Here is a 16033-nt window from a genome sequence, read left to right as displayed (position 1 = left end):
CATTCTCTAACTGAGTCAGATTCTCTAGGTACCAAAACAAAGGCAGATTTTTTTTTTCCTGGTCATATTTGACTTGTAATTAAAACACCATTTCCTCTCTGCATTTTAAATCCATACTTACTTTTGAGCAAGAGTTACGAGGAATTTGACACACTGGTAGCAGCGACTGCTGTCCACATGATTACTGTGGTGCATCAAAGCTGAAGGAAAAGAAGAGGGCATTTTAACAGTAAAGGACTAAGCTGGACGTGGGTCCAAGTAATCACAAGGTCTCTGGTTCTGAAAACTGACAAACAATTTTCAAAAGCAGATAAGGAACAACTGAACTAAAAAGCATGGTGGTACCTGACTCAACAGACTCCCCCTAATTCTAACACAGAAATGCTACTTTAAATGGAACCAAAAACCATACACGGTGGCGAAAGTTTGACTTTCAGAGGAACCGAAAAGGAATTAAAATTTACACCGGCTGATTATTCACCCAGAGACTTTTCTACACACCATACTACTGTGAAGAGTAGTGATGACACTTAGCTTGATAAATGGAAATTTATACTAATTCAGTTCACCAAGTATTTCTCGCTCTGTGTTTCAGGGGTTTAAAAATAAATAGTAGTTGGTCCCTGCTCCTGAGGAGTTTACAGTTTTTAAGTTACAGAGAGCCTGGGTACTGCTCTGGCTAGAGCACACTGTTCCAAAGGGCTGCCCTGGGAAGCTGTAGCTTCTGACCTTCTTAGCTGAAATCTCCTTTCTGCAATAAAAGGAGGCCCCAAATTTCCTCTTAATATATAGCAAAATCTAAAAGGACTCAGATTAACTGGAAATATAAGTGTATGGTGGAAGGTGAATAACAATATTTTGAACTAAGCTTTTTCTAATAAATAGCTTATTAAAGCCAATTTAGCCTTCTGAAAAAGAAAGCCTTGACAGAAAACATCCATGAGTTTACAAGGGAAATTTGGTCACATTCCTATCATAGGAAAAAAGACAATCATATTTCCTGAGCTTGACAACATCCTGAGTCTGAGGTTTTAGTGTTTTCCTCCCCAATGGCTATGGTGTGGAATGAAAGATTTCCTCCATCAGAGAGAGACGTTCAGCTTGTAAGTCGTAACACCCCTGACTCTTACCTGAGCTGGGAAAAGGATCTCAAGCCACACTTTACTGAAGGTATGAGAGTGTCTAGGGTGAAAAGACCCTTGGGTTTTAATTCTCCCGAGAATGAGGGAACCCAATGTCCCTGACGGGACATCTAACCTATCACTCATTGATCTAAGCCAAGGAGAGCAGAGGAGGCAGAACCAGCCAGAATAACCGGTATCTACATATTTACTGTACACATTTGTTCACAGGCCAGGCATACTTGCCTAGTAATCCATTTTCTGTCTCAAACACAAATTTGACTCGCTCTACTTGTATGGGATCTTCAATGACCTGTGAAAGGAAGGAAATAAAGGTTGGTGAATGAAAGAAGAAGCTTGTGTCATAGCCACTGGGTGTCTTCTTTATAAGCATCCTACGATCAATCACATTTCAGTTTAGTAGTACACATACAATAAATGGTGTCTAAGATTTGATAAACTGTAAAGCCAGCAACTTACCTCTGCAGGTAATCATGAGGTTTAAACATGGTAACATTTGTGCTTAGCACAGTGCCTTACCCATTGTAAAGACTCAGTAAGGGTTACCCAGCCCTGCTACTGCCCTTTGCTCTGTGCACTGTAACTGCCATGTACCTGTCCAGCTCCCTCACGTAACTGTGAATTCCTAAGAGGCAGAGCTTCGTAACTGCTCACCTTTAAATCAGTAATGCATGAAGCACATGACTGACATGAATAGGACTTGATAAATGCAGACCAAATGAATGGGGAAAACAATAAAAGGACATACAACTTATTATTTACAAATACACGCTGACTAATAAATGCCTAAATACAAGCTAATCAGAACATTTATGACTTACCAATATCTCATGAAGTAGTTGGAACGTATTCTTCAACTCATGGGGTGGAGCTGTTTCTAACTGGTTCTGAAATATATTTTAAAAGCATAAAAATCTCAGTGAATGCATACTGGAGTGGCAATCAACACGCTGAACTAAGCACTAGTTCTACCACTATCTGGACCTTGGGCAAGTCAATTCCCCTCTCTGGGCCTCAGTTTCCCCAAGTGCTAAATCTGGGAAACTAAAATAAACAATCTCTAAGGTCCTTCTAGCTGTAACACTCTGTGACACTTTACTATTAAATTAGGAAGGAGGAGAGAGGATGAAAGGAAAGGGGAGAATGTAAGTCACTAAACAGACCCGAATTTATTTATGTACATATCCTATTTTGTTTTCTAGAATATGATGGTATAGCTATGAGAATGCGCTAAGCTCAGTATGCTAGGAGCGAAGTATGTAAAAAAGTCAGTTTATGAAAGAACAATCTACCAAGATACACTAAGTGAAGAAAGCAAGGTTTTATAAAATGCACGCTCCTTTGGACATTTTAATAAATTCATACATAATGTAAGGTAGAAAAGGACACTGTGTTATAATACCCTACTCCCAAGGTGTCGGGTGCTCACTAAATCCTCACAACCTGTGCAGTCAGTCACATTTCCTCCCATTTTGCAGAGGAGGAAACTGCCCCAGGTCATATAATTAGTAAATAGCAAAGACGGGAACTTAATCACCTCTGATACAGGTCTGTACAAAAAAGGCTGAGGGTAAAACACATCGCAATAAGAGCCTAAAGACATAATCCACTAACCACCTGCTTCTTGTCAACATCACTATTCTAAATACTGGTGCAGGCAGAAAGGTATGCAGAAATTCTGTGGGCAGAAGCTAACATGTGTAGTATAAATTCACACCAAAAGGTCTGGAAGGAAACATGCCAACATGATGGTATTGGCCCCTGGGGTAAAGTGGAAGGAGGGGACGAGAACCACTGGTGGTGGTCAAAGGAGACTGTAGCCTCATTTGAATGCTTAAGTTTTTCACAAAGAGAATGTAGTAACATATTATCTATGTAATTAAAAATAATAAAAATAAGCCTATACTACTTTTATGATTAGAAAAAACAATTTAGGCTACTAAAAGTAGCATACTGCCGGGAGCAAAGGAATGCTCTCCTAGAGCCTCCACTGAAAGCCATCTGGCTACTGCTGGGTTTAACTCAGGTCCTACCTTAATAAAATGCAGCATAGTGAAAGAAAAATGCTCATTGCAGAAGCAGCAGTAGACGACCATCTCCATGAGCGCCAGGAGTGAGCCTGTCAGCTCTCGCAGAGCAAACATCACCTGGTAGGAGGAAGTAACAGGGGTGAGCTCTTTTTATATCACAGTTAATGATGAATCTGCTGTTCCTGACTTTAACTGAAATTTACTCACATTTAAGATAATCAACACCGAATCAAAACAGGGTTTCTTAACTACAAATCTATGGACAGATTTCAAGGTGTCTAGGCCTGTCTGAAATTTTACACAACTTTGTGCAAATGTGCACTTTTGTTCAGGAGACAGTGAGTCACTTTCATCAGATTTTCAAAGACAAATGCTCTCCCCTCCAAAATTGAAATAATCACTGATGGATCCAAAAATAATATTAAGCTAAGAGAGAGAGAGAGAGAGAGAGCGCGTGCGAGCGAGCAGCACTGTGGATGTGATTTTAAAAACCAGAATGTATATTGTTCATAGAATCATATGTATGTAAATCAAGTTGTGGAAGGAGGGCTGGAAAATCAAGTCCACACGAGGGCAGCTCTGGGTGGAAGAGGAGGCTGGGATGGGGCTGCGCCACACAGGGAGAGCTGGGAACAGCCCAATTCCAAATGCCCGAGGTTCAGAGTTGCAGCATTCCAGGACCAGGGATACACAGAAGAGATGGGGGAGGAAGCCCTCTCTAACAAACAGTGATTCTGATTGGTGAAGTGTCATCTGCTTCTCTAGGGTAGCCGGCCGGGCTGGGCCTAGAGGTCCAGTTCTTGGCAGAAGAGAGGACTAATAATATTCTCTTCCACTAATTATTTCTTTTTGATTTACACACAGAAAGAAAAATCAATTTGAAAGAATCATTTCTTCTCTTAATAATATCCCTCTTCATCAGAGCAATATGCAAAATATAACTAATAAAAAAGGGTGTTTTTCTTCAAATAGGAGAAGTAACTAAAATAAAAAGAAAATGGCTTTAGAATAACAAGTACATACCTCTAACAGGTAAGGATTCCCCTCGGACAGAAACAACAAGGCTCCCACCTCCTCATGCAGGGGCAGCAGAGGGCTCGAGGGAGCAATGCTAACAGGTGGTCGTTGTTTAAATATGCCAGGAGCTTTAGGAGATCAAAGAAGCAAAGCACAAAACAAAATCTGTCTCACTTGGTGTTACTCCACAAAACAGGCGTAAGGCAACATGACTCTCTGGAGATTCACACACAATTGCTGAGAACTTACAAGCTGGTCCCTCACGGTCTAGCGGGGAAGCCAGTCATGCAGATGAGAGACAATGTTTGCCCACTTCCTTCAGTGTATGCCTATAGTGCAGCTGTGGACTCCCAGTAACTCCGCTCAAGATCATCTTTCAAAGAGGTAAAATGTAGATAGATAGTACACGAGAAAGTGCCCAAGGCTGCCACTGAGGATACAGTGGACAGGACACTTTCGCTCCTCAAACAACTGTCCTCAAATAATGGCCGACACCACCTGTGCTAAGCAGAATCAGCCCATATGGAAGGCGTTACCTCATTTGCTAGAAAAATACGAATGCACACTTTAATTTTCTTTTACAAAATAGTCTGAACTCAAGAAATTAGGTAGCTTTGTCTTTTTAGATGAATGAGTTAGAGTTTAGTAAGCAAACTCTACTTACAACCATATCCTTGTGTTGCCCTAGCATTCCTTTAGAGAATCAGTAAGCGTTTCTCTCTTAGAATCATGGGCTGTGATATTTACCCCATGTCCTGCCTTTAGATCTTCCTAGCCAGGGGACACTAAAGCGCCACCTACCGCAACCCCAGGGGTCAGAGCTCGGATTCATATCCTGGCTGCTCTGCCACCAACTAGCTTGGAGACCTGTGAAGCGACTAAACCTCTCTGTATCCTAGTTTCCTCACCTACACAAGGGAATAACACTCTCTCAGGTTTGTTGTGGGGATTAAACACAATACATTTAAAGCACCAAGTAAGGCACAGCACACAGAAAACGCTGAATACATTTCAGCTGCTTTGCTGTATTATTACTATTGTTGCTACTGTCATGACAAGGCCTAGAAACAGTATAAAAACATAGCACACACATAGGTTAGGAGTTTGGATAATCATATAGGACAACTTGCACCTTCATTATATTAAATGATGACTATGCTATTGGTTCTGGGTGACAAAATAGGAAATGCGACCGACTATACCTTATATTCAAATATATTTCAATGACATAATTTACATTTGAATCCCCTTTGGTTTTACAAAGTAGTTTAACATATTATCTCATTAATCCTTATTACACCTGGAGAATTATGTTTTCAATATTTTTATTTTGTATTGAGGATCGGAAAGGTCAGGTGGCTTGGGCAAAGTTCACACAGGTAGGAGGCTCCAAGCCACACCTTGGGTGCTTTTCCCACTATAGTAATTGCTCAAATTCTGGTGATGAATGAACTCTGAATTACCCTTTAATCCTAGTGTTTTTTAAATAATACTCATACATCCTCCCACCTCCCCAAATAAATGATTGACTCACTTTCTCTTGTGACAACCTAGTAAAATAAGGTGAAGCTTAACATGATTTAAGACAGAAAGTTTAAGTGCTCCTCAATTATCAAATACCCAAATGAGAAACAGGTAATATCCATTTAATTGCTAACATTATTACTCTCCATGCTCGACAAATTCAGTCTCTTCCTTTTTCTGTTGTATGTAAGCTATGTTAAAGCTTACCAACATTCCTTTGGGAAGAGACATCTGAATGCAAAACAAGTAATGCCACTGTATTGTGAAGATTCCCAAATTCTCGTGCTTGTGCTGAACTCCATCGACGTATCTGTCATCAGAGAAGATAAAGTGGACATTAGTGTTGTGGTTAGAAATAACACAAAATGAGAAGATTTGCTGGTTCATGATACTCTGGGCCTCAATTATTTCTCAATGCTTGACAGAAGAGGTCAAAGTACAAAAAGGTCACAGGTTTTAAGCTAGTTCAAAGGGTTTTCCCCCCAGACATATTAACTCATATTCTAAAACCAATCCATTCATGTTTTCACCTTAGGTACTGAGTGCTCAGGACGTGCCAGGGAATCTTCCTGTGCCTTAGTATACTAGGAGAACCCCTCAGGCTGGAGGTCTGGCCCTGCTGCTGCCATGCACTGGGCTGTACAGCTGTGGGCACGCTGGCTACCAGAACACTACCACCTGACCTCTTCGTATCATGGCCAAGATAAGGCTACCTGTTCTGCCTACTTTGTGATTTTGAGGACCAAATAAAATATTAAAAGTGAAAATGTTTTCACAAGTGAAAATGTGCTCTATAAATGCAAAATAATATTGTCTATATAGATGTATAGCTGAATTACAGTAAATTTAAATCAATCGCCAGTGTCAGTGGAGTCCCACATAGGAAAGAGATTATAGAGGAAAAGGGATATTGTAAATCTCAACATAGTGTCAACACACAGAGCATGTTACGGTGTCAGTACGTGATTTTAATAATAAACAGGAAGATGAAAGGCCTGGGTGGCAAGTTTGTCTCCCTTAACAAAGACAGGAAAACTGCCTATGTGATGTATCACATACAAGGGAAGGCTCTGGCTTTGAAATCGACACAGCTGGGTCTGAATCCCGGCTCCACCTATACGTTAGCTTTGTGACCTTTAACAAGTTACTTAACATCTCTGTGTTTTAATTCTTCCCTGAGAATGGGGATGAAACTACCTAATTTTTACTGAATTGTGACTATCAAAAGTATATCACCATAAAGTGATCAGTTGTATCTGGTACATATAAGTGCTCCATAAACAGTACTTATCATTACTGCATGTTAATATTTTATGTATTTTAAATTTGTCAAACAAAAAAAATGTAGTAGATGGGAGAGACACATCAATATAGGAACTTCAAACGGAAGAGCCATTTTTGGATATATCCAACCCTATTATTACAAAACAACTTCCCTTCATTTGAATAAGAGTATTTTTTGTGCAACATCATTCAGTTTATAGCAGTACAACTTCACATTTGAATTCTGGCTGTTTTATCAGCACTGGACTTAGAACAACCTGTCACTACCAAAATAGCCTTGTTCACAGCCCCAGAGAGGAAGCAGAGGACCCCAACACCACCTATTCCTTGAAGGCTTGTGAAATCTCCCATCAGAATCCATCTTTCCCTCCTGTGACATGCACAATTCACATTTTGACTGAAATTCTAACTAGTCATTTCCATGGGTTATTATACTAAATTCTATGAAGAAGTTGTAAAAATAACTAAACTCCGAAGACTTTTAAAGTCTGTGTAGCACTAGTACCTGGACACTTACAAAATTAAAAATATTTATCACCTACAAAGAGAAGCAAAGTGGCAACAAACACTACGACCATCCCCCCAGGAACACCAAAGCAAGCAGCATCACCTGATTGTTCTGCCGACTGGCCCCAAGGAGAAAGCTGATCATGTGTCGCAGAGCTGAATGCCTCAGAAGAAGGTCCCCAGCCCTGATACCTTGCTGTCACAAAATATTGACAATGACAAATTATATTCCTATCCAGACAAAAACATGTTTTAAAAACACAGCTACATGAGATGTTTTAAGGAGTCAACATATTTTTAAATGCCATAATTTACATATAGAAAGTACTTGTTAAAATCTAACCAAAAAACTCTTGAGCCTCGCATTGCTTCACAACGGCTACTGAACAACTAACACTGTTTTTAATGAAAAGTGTTCTACTGCTATCAATGAGTAACTATACCTACCTGTATCAGAATTCTTGCAAGTAATACAATTCACAAATTAAGATTTTTAAGAAGAAACACTCATAAAACCGTATCATATAGTCTAAAATTTTTCCATGTATAAAATTTTAGACTATAGATCTGCTGTATTAGGAAAATATATTAGAAAAACGATACTTACCTTTTGTACAAAAGTGTTGAACAGGAAAAAGTACTGAGCACAGTTTTTACAATTTTCTGGGACATCTTTATCCAACAGAGCAAGTAGTACCTCCAGTAACTGATGAAGGCTTTTTAACTGGTTAGAGAAAAGATAAAATTACATAAAGAAAAAGAATACAAGACAGACATTTGTTAATTTGAAGTAAACCACCATAAGAACAAAAGCAAAGTCTGATTGATACAATCCAGTCTCAAGATTCAGATGGACTTATGCTTTGGAGAGCAAAAACAGAATCCTCAGTTTTACCTTCCAGGGAAAGACTGGTGCTGGCAGCAGTAATTATAAGGAAAGTCTAGTTTCCTAGATTTCAGAGTCAAAGGCATGATTCTACTAACAGTCACATTTTCTCCAGAGCAAATTTCTGTCTCTTAAGAAAAGGCGGGGTGTCGGGGGAGACATGTTTCGGAATCCCGCCCTCCACTATGCTGCTTCTTCACATAGTCACAGATGCAAAGAATAAAAAACACAGACACAGGCATAGGTGCTAGAAACCAAGCCGATGGAGCAAATGGAGAGCAACAGCCTGACAGAATGACAACGGTGATATCCACTCAACCGTGAACTTACTTGAGAGCCCGCTGACGCCTCATGGAAAGCTTTGAAAAACATTTTATTTGTTTAGAAACCGTTTTGGTTATGACATTGCTTCTTCTTTCCCTCCCGCCCCAACTGCTTTTGGACAAGTCCCTAGAAATCCATCTGTGATCTGAAAATTAAGACCAGGCTTACTATTCTTATTAGTTCATTTCCTCTGAAGGTGGTATTCATAGACTTTTGAAATATTCCCATCCATCCTGTCATACCCATCATAAATACAGTAAAATCTAGCATTTATATAGCACTTCATTTTCAAAGTACTGTACAATATAGGGGAGTGGCAAGAGGCACCGTTTCCATTATGGAGGAGAAATAGACATGAAAACACATCAGCTGGGTACCAGGCAGATGCTGAGCAAATGGCTTCCACGCTTACATCCTCCACTGACTTCCCTCTCCACCCCCGTGTCCTGCCTTTAGAGGCTGGTGGGTGATATGCTACGGCCTTACCCCAGCTGTAGGGGGACTACACTAATGCTGCCTTTATCCTTTGTTTGAGCTGGTACATGGGAGGAAGGAGGAGAGTGAGATGGTCCTTATGTTAAGGATTCTTGATGCAGCTTAGGAAATTTCTACAGGGGGTGGAGCAATGGTATTTAAACTGTCCTAGGCAACTCCCAGTGACCTATTTTATATATTCTGCATCCAGGTAAGGTTTTGTTTAAAAAATGGCTCTGCTATTTAAGCTGATCAAAAACCACTGTCTTACAGTAAACCTCAACTTCCTAAGAATTCCTGGAATTGAAAGATAGTCTTTTTCTAGGACCTTCCTAAAGGGCATATTTCATCTCCTTGTTCAAAGAACTAAGTGCTTGGGTGCCAGGCACTGTAGCTGGATCAACATCCTCCTTAAAGGACTTGTTCAAGGTTTCACAAGCAAAGTCTACATCCAAATTTGAAGCAGTAATTCCTAAAATTTGCATTTAGTTTATTGAGACACACTGCCTTCAGCCAATGTTTATAAGGAGCCAATTTGTTCTGAAAACAACATTTTTCAAAGTTTTCCATGTAGTGTCAGCTGTTTGAAACAGCAAACTTGGGAAGTAATTGCTGAATTTGCTAGGACTTAATAACAGATCGAATAATCAGATTTACAATGTATGTCATTTATTTCCCTAAGACTTAAAATCTTTGGGGATTGAGGATGGCAATGAACACCAAGGTTTGTTTTACCACGTGTATATGTGTAGTTGTGAACCAGAAAATATGTTGCCGAAAATAAGGCCAAAAGTAATTCAGAGAAACAGGAACAAAGATTAGGAAATAATGGAGACCCATGAAGGGACCATTCATTTTTTCACTATTTGGTCTGGTTGCCATCTGCAGGGTTAGATCAGGAAAATAGCTTACGAGGAAAGAGACAAAGCCAGGGGTGGCTCAAGACGTCTGTTGGTCTAGACCAGAGTTGCTAGACCCACGTTAGTCTCAGTTCAGAGAGATATAACACCAATTCTTGAGAAAGGACTCTGAAAAGGGAGTGTTCTAGAAAGAAAATCCTGAAGCAGACCAAAGCAGACCTCAATTCCTAGCCTATCCTGGTTTCTGGGATGTAAGGAGGAAGGCACAAAATGACTTCTACCCTGGTGTGTACCAGAAAGTCAGTTCATAGAAGGTGCATTTCATGTGGCAAAATTACCAGACTCCAATCCTAGGCTCTCTTTCTTATGACCTGCAATTTAAAACATTTGGTAAAAACAGAATATATAAATACAATTTTAAACATGAGACCGACCTTATCCTGATAGAACAAGGCACTGTCTAGGGTTTTCTCCAGAATGGTGGCCACAGCGACTCGCACTTCTCTCACATTGCACTCCAACAAGAAAATCCTAAAAGAGAGAGAAATGTGGTGTGAAAAAGCAAGTCAGACTTCCGTAAACCCAACCTTCCCAATACAGGTTCCACCTAATATGCAAGAAACAAAATTACTCCACGATGTTAGTTAGAGTCTCGGAGAGCATTAGTGCTTGCTCAGGGGCCAAGCAGGGCTTCCTGAGGCACTGTGCTCTTGCTCATTCCACGTAACTGTGAACGCTATGTAGCAGCTGTCTAATTTTAAACAGACACATGGGGCAATATTCCAAGTCCAATAATATTCTAAGTGACAACTAGAAAAAAGTTTAAAAAGATAACAAGCACTCCCACAGTATCTAGCTCCAGAGGCTTGATCCGATTCAGGTACAATTCTTTTGGGAAGAAAACCTACAGGGGAGTGCCGCACATGCCCTCCAACAGCACGTTAGGGGCACCGAGAGGATGCACAGATCCAGAATACGGCAGTTCTACGGGGCAAATGGCCAGTCTCCTCCCAGAATAAATGGCTTAAAAAAAGGGGGGTGATGGGTCAAAGGAACTAGTGAATACTGAAGACTGAGAGTCTTAAGAGACATATAAACCAAGGGCAATGTGTGGACCTCACTGGATCCCAATTTGTACAAATTTAATGGTAAAATGACATTTCTGAGGCATCTGGGGGAAATCTGAACATGCACTAGTATAAGATGATATGAAAGAATTAATTTTGTTTGGTATGATAATGGTAAAGTGCATATTTTTTAAAATTTGAATCTGTTGGAGATATATGCTAAAAATTTATAGTGAAATTGTATGTTGCCTACAATTTACTTTAAAATACTTCAGAGGGAAAGAAAGAGAATACTCACATGCATGTGAGTGTGTGTGTGAGACAGGTAAGACAAGACTGGCAAAATATTGACAACCTGAGCTGGGGAATGCATACAGGAGAGGGTCCATTCTGTCTACTTCTGTGTATGTTTAACACTTTCCACAATGAAAGTTCTTAAAAGATGTTAAGTACCCTTCATGTTAGGAGTCTGAATTCTTTGGATCAATTTGTAAGTAATATTAACAATTTAATTTTTTACAATTATAATTGTATTTTCAAAATTGCCTAAAAAAAGGACTATACTGAGGGGCTGATCTAAAAGACAGTATCTTCTTCACATTTACAGTTACTAAAATATTAGTACAGTATATATATTTTTAGTTGTAACAATGACAATATAAGATATCTTAAAGGTTCTAAAGAAATAAGTGATTAGAGAAAAAGATTAATTCTTCAAACATGTGAAATCATAGCAATTTGATAGTGATACGTGACTGGTGTTCATAAAGAAAGAAACAAACTATAATAAACTCTTATCAGGAAGCATTCAGATGAAGTAATTCACTGGGATTCTTGACCATTAGGAATACTAAGAAATCAAAACATATTCCCAAAGAAATTATAGAATTTCTCCGGAGATATTTAAAAGCAAGCCTCCTTGGATACAGGGAATGAACAAAATATATGCTATGTTCCTTCCAAATGGATGATGATTCTATGACACTCTAATGCCTAGCATAATACTTGGGAGTCCTATTGGGAAAAGATTTTGGAAGTGAACTGGAAAAATGGGTGAAAGGTCATCTCTAATGCAAACTCTAAAGGGACAGGCATACAATACTTCAAAGAAATGTTTATTACTTCTATCTTCATGAATACAAAGATAAATGGATATATGCATGCGTGCACAAATAAATATCTGAGTGCTTACTATTTGCCAGGCTCTTTGCAAACAAAAAAGAACCAAAGAGACTTGGCTTCTGCCCTCAAGAGGCTGGAGTTCAGTGGAGGAGATGCGCAGGCAAACCTCACATTAAGTAGGCAAGTAAACATCTGGAGCTTAGGCCCAGAGATGAAGGGGACAAGATCGGGGCTGTGATCAGATCTCTGACGCACCACCAGACTGTGACTGCCTTGTGGGAAGGGACTTGCATTTCCGAATTCCCTATGTGTTTAAGTTGAAAGATACCAGAGCATAGCTGTATGCTGACAGAAGTAACCTGATAGAAAATTCTACAAGGTAATAAGGAAGGAGGAATAAGGAAGGAGGAATAAGAGTGAGATAATTAAAGGGCCAACTTCCTGGAGAAGGTCTGCATGTGTAGAGAGACTCATTTTGAGAGGAGAGGATACTTTCTTCTGTAACAATATGAGGAAAGGGCAAGATGGGACCAGACTCTGGTAGGTACACGGACCTTGGGCCGGGGGCTGGGGGTACTCATTTGTTAACCTGTACTATCTCAGGGAAGTCTGGGGCCAGGCCACTCAGCAGAATTGGGGTGAGTTGACATGCGAAGTCAGAGGGGTGAGGAGAAGGGACGGCTGGTGCAGCGTGAAGGAAAAGACTGCTGGGGAGAAAGGAGACAAGACACTGAAAATCAAGGCAGTGCTCACGGGGTCTCCCAGAAGAATGCACAACTCCCCAAGGATAAGAGAAGCTGACTTGATGAGGACGACTGGAAGTAAGGCGCGAACATTCACAGGGATTGGGGTATTTTGAATTTTTACCAGAAAAGGCAATTTTTTAAATGATAGGTACATAGGTAAATATACTATCATAACTAATATACTATCAGTAGATTTGTGAAAAATAATATTTTAGCTAGAATCCAAACACAGGCAATATTGTGAACTGTGCAGTAACCTCTTGCCACCAGACTGTGAGTCCCTAATGAAGGGACTTGCATTCCTGACCCCTCTGAGCCATAGCAGGGGTCTAGGACCTGCCAGTGAGTGCTTAGTGGGTGAGCTGCCTCACATGTTCTTGCAACGGAACATGTGCCTGAGTCTAGTCCAACACAGATGATTTTCGAGTGACCTGAATAATTTCTTCATGACTTCAGGGAAGAGAGTTTAAAATTGACTCTGATCAGAACAACAGTTTCAAGTTGAAATAAAAAGAGTTATAAGAAACCTCTCTAAATCATTGGAAGAGACACAAATTTCTCTTACTTAAAAGAACTTGACACTTACTTTATCAATTCTCGTCCTTCAGAACTAATAAAATATTCAACTAGCCACTGACAAGCATCGTAACTTTTTGAAAGTAATGCTTCAATAGTAGCAATCCATTCTTCAGTGTCAACCCTTTAAAAAAAGCAGACAGCAATGTTAGGAGTATGACCCCGGCAAATAACCCCATGGAGTGCCACTGCTATCCGTCCATCTGTCCGTCTGCCCGTCCATCCATCCATCCATCCATCCATCCATCCATCCATCCATCCATCCAAGCTGCGTGGGGTGGAGGGATAAGAAAAACTCAACGACTGCCCACTAATGGGGCTCAGCGTACCCCAGAAGCCAATGCTTTGCATTCTTCTGTTACCTATGATATGAATCGTCCTCCCCTCTCCTGCCAAAAATGTGAAGAAGCTTAAGTCTTAGACTTTAATTTTTATCTTCTGTATCTGCATCAAACAACTTCAGCTGGAAAAAAGGCCTGACTTGTAGCATTTTGTTTTGCTCAATTAATTTACATTCACAAAATGCACACTTTCAGAATAGCTTACATTGACATTTTATACTTTATTGCAATAATCATTTACATCCTACTTTACTGAATAAAAATATTCAGGCAGAAAAAAGGTGTAATGACTATAGTACCCGTAATGTCACACCACCTCCCTTAAGTCCCCCAATGCCCAGTATGATGAGTACAAACAAAATGGAAATCGTGCAATGTGTAAATACCATGGGCAAATTTCACAAAGTAACCAGCTAAATTTCCTTAGTTAATCCTACTCCAGGTATTAAAAGAAGGGAACACATTATTTCTTTTTTTCAGTCAAATACTAAAGACTGAGACCAGTTAATGTCTTTGATTATCACACATAAAAATGAAGTTGACATTATATATTTTTTTCTTCTCAAGAGCATCCTGACTGTAAAATCTGTCCCAAAACCTCTCCATACTTATAGGAGCTCAACTAGTCTCCTCACCCCAAGTCTCCCCTCACTCTGGGTATATCCTACAAACCACTGCTCAACTACCTCCCATCTGTCACTCATTTATTCACAGAACAACTACCTACCCAGAACCTATGTGTCAGGCACCTTACCAGGTGCTGAAGATAAAAACCAATAATCAGTCAGATGTAGTCAATGTCTGGAGTTTCTAAGGCATCACTCTGAACATACTTCCCTGTTCAAAAACCTTCACTCATCTCCCATGAAAAACCCCAAACTCCCTGCTCTGGCACTCAGGGCACTCAGTGAGTTCCAAACCCAACATCCGGTCTCAGTTCAAATGAGCCCCTTACGTGGACTAGCACAACATAACTAGTGGTTCTTGGTTCCTCAGGCAAGTCTCATCTGCTACTCAGGTTCTTCCCTCTGCCTAGGATCATTCCTCTGTGTTTCTCTATTTTTGCCTTTCAGAATCCTCTAAGAACATCAATGTCTTTAAAGCCTACCCTAATCTCCATATCTGGATATGATTTTGCCCACTTCTCAAAGACATGCAGAATTTATGCCTGCATCACAGGAATTTCTCTATCCTTCCCATTAGAGTAGAAGTTTCTAAAGATAAAGATCATGTCTTAGTCATTTGAATAAATTCAGAAGCTGCTTTCACAGTATTTTGGAATTATAAATTCAACTTTAATTGAATTAACCAGTGTCTCTTGTCACAACAGACTATCAAAATATATCACTTCTCACCTGAGTTTTTTCTTTGTCCGTAGATAAGTTTGAAAAAGGAATTGAATAGCAAGCTGTAAGCTCACCTTTGCCATGCAGGGATAATACGGGTGCTTTAATTTAGTCTAGGAGAAAGGGAGGAAAAAAAGAGGACATTTTTCATACAAGTTTTATAGATTATTACACATTGCTACGAACTGAATGATACATGATAAAGTTAAATATTAAGAAGAAAAATCCAGCCAGTTCATTATGAAAAATTTCCATTTACATTTTTTAAAAGGTTAAGGGAAGATATCCTCTTCATTTCTATTATCAAATCTTCTCAAAATACAGCCTTTAGACCACAGGATGTTAAGAAATCAAGAGACTTAGAACATTTTTTTTCCCTTACTGGCAAATTATAATCCAAAATATAAGTACCATTATATAATTATAATCGTTGGTACTCAAGTAAAAAAAGTACTTGAAGTCAATCTTGAGTCTAGTGATATCTGATTATAAATTAAGAAAAATTAATCTCCACAAAGCCCTGTATCCATTGACATGAACTCACAGCTACTCAATTTCATAGCTACTCTTAGATTCTTCATAAAAATGGAAACAAGGGCACTAAAAGCCAGTATGTGGAAACCCACACACACTCAGCATCTACGTTACACATTCTGAATGCTGCCTGCAGTTTAATATCACCCAATAAGGGCACATTTATGGGAGATTTTTTTTGTATCTAACCTGAAGGCTAACAAGTGAGAGTGAGGAGGGGTCACTGAATGCTTTAGCTAAAAGATATTTAACT

The 16033-nt window shown here is 39.5% G+C and overlaps 1 protein-coding gene across 5 annotated transcripts in view; it reads right to left on the bottom strand.

The window, feature by feature from the left end:
• USP24 (ubiquitin specific peptidase 24) overlaps window positions 1-16033 on the bottom strand; it is a 125679-nt gene that overhangs the window by 7955 nt on the left and 101691 nt on the right. For all 5 annotated transcript variants that reach the window (XR_006734177.1, XM_045547928.1, XM_045547929.1 and 2 more), the window contains 11 exons: window positions 15256-15359; window positions 13570-13683; window positions 10483-10579; window positions 8112-8228; window positions 7608-7700; window positions 5921-6023; window positions 4196-4317; window positions 3176-3289; window positions 1964-2029; window positions 1368-1434; window positions 122-200 (listed from right to left, as the gene is read on the bottom strand). Coding sequence is in view for 4 of the 5 variants with exons in the window: in XM_045547928.1 (XP_045403884.1) it covers window positions 122-200; window positions 1368-1434; window positions 1964-2029; window positions 3176-3289; window positions 4196-4317; window positions 5921-6023; window positions 7608-7700; window positions 8112-8228; window positions 10483-10579; window positions 13570-13683; window positions 15256-15359 (1076 nt within the window). In the remaining variant the exon portion in view is untranslated. The remainder of the gene's footprint in view (window positions 1-121; window positions 201-1367; window positions 1435-1963; window positions 2030-3175; window positions 3290-4195; window positions 4318-5920; window positions 6024-7607; window positions 7701-8111; window positions 8229-10482; window positions 10580-13569; window positions 13684-15255; window positions 15360-16033) is intronic.

Source organism: Lemur catta, chromosome 3 (genome assembly GCF_020740605.2).
Source record: "Lemur catta isolate mLemCat1 chromosome 3, mLemCat1.pri, whole genome shotgun sequence".
In the NCBI taxonomy this organism is placed as follows: Eukaryota; Metazoa; Chordata; class Mammalia; order Primates; family Lemuridae; genus Lemur; species Lemur catta.
This window is presented reverse-complemented; position numbering and strand designations above follow the sequence as displayed.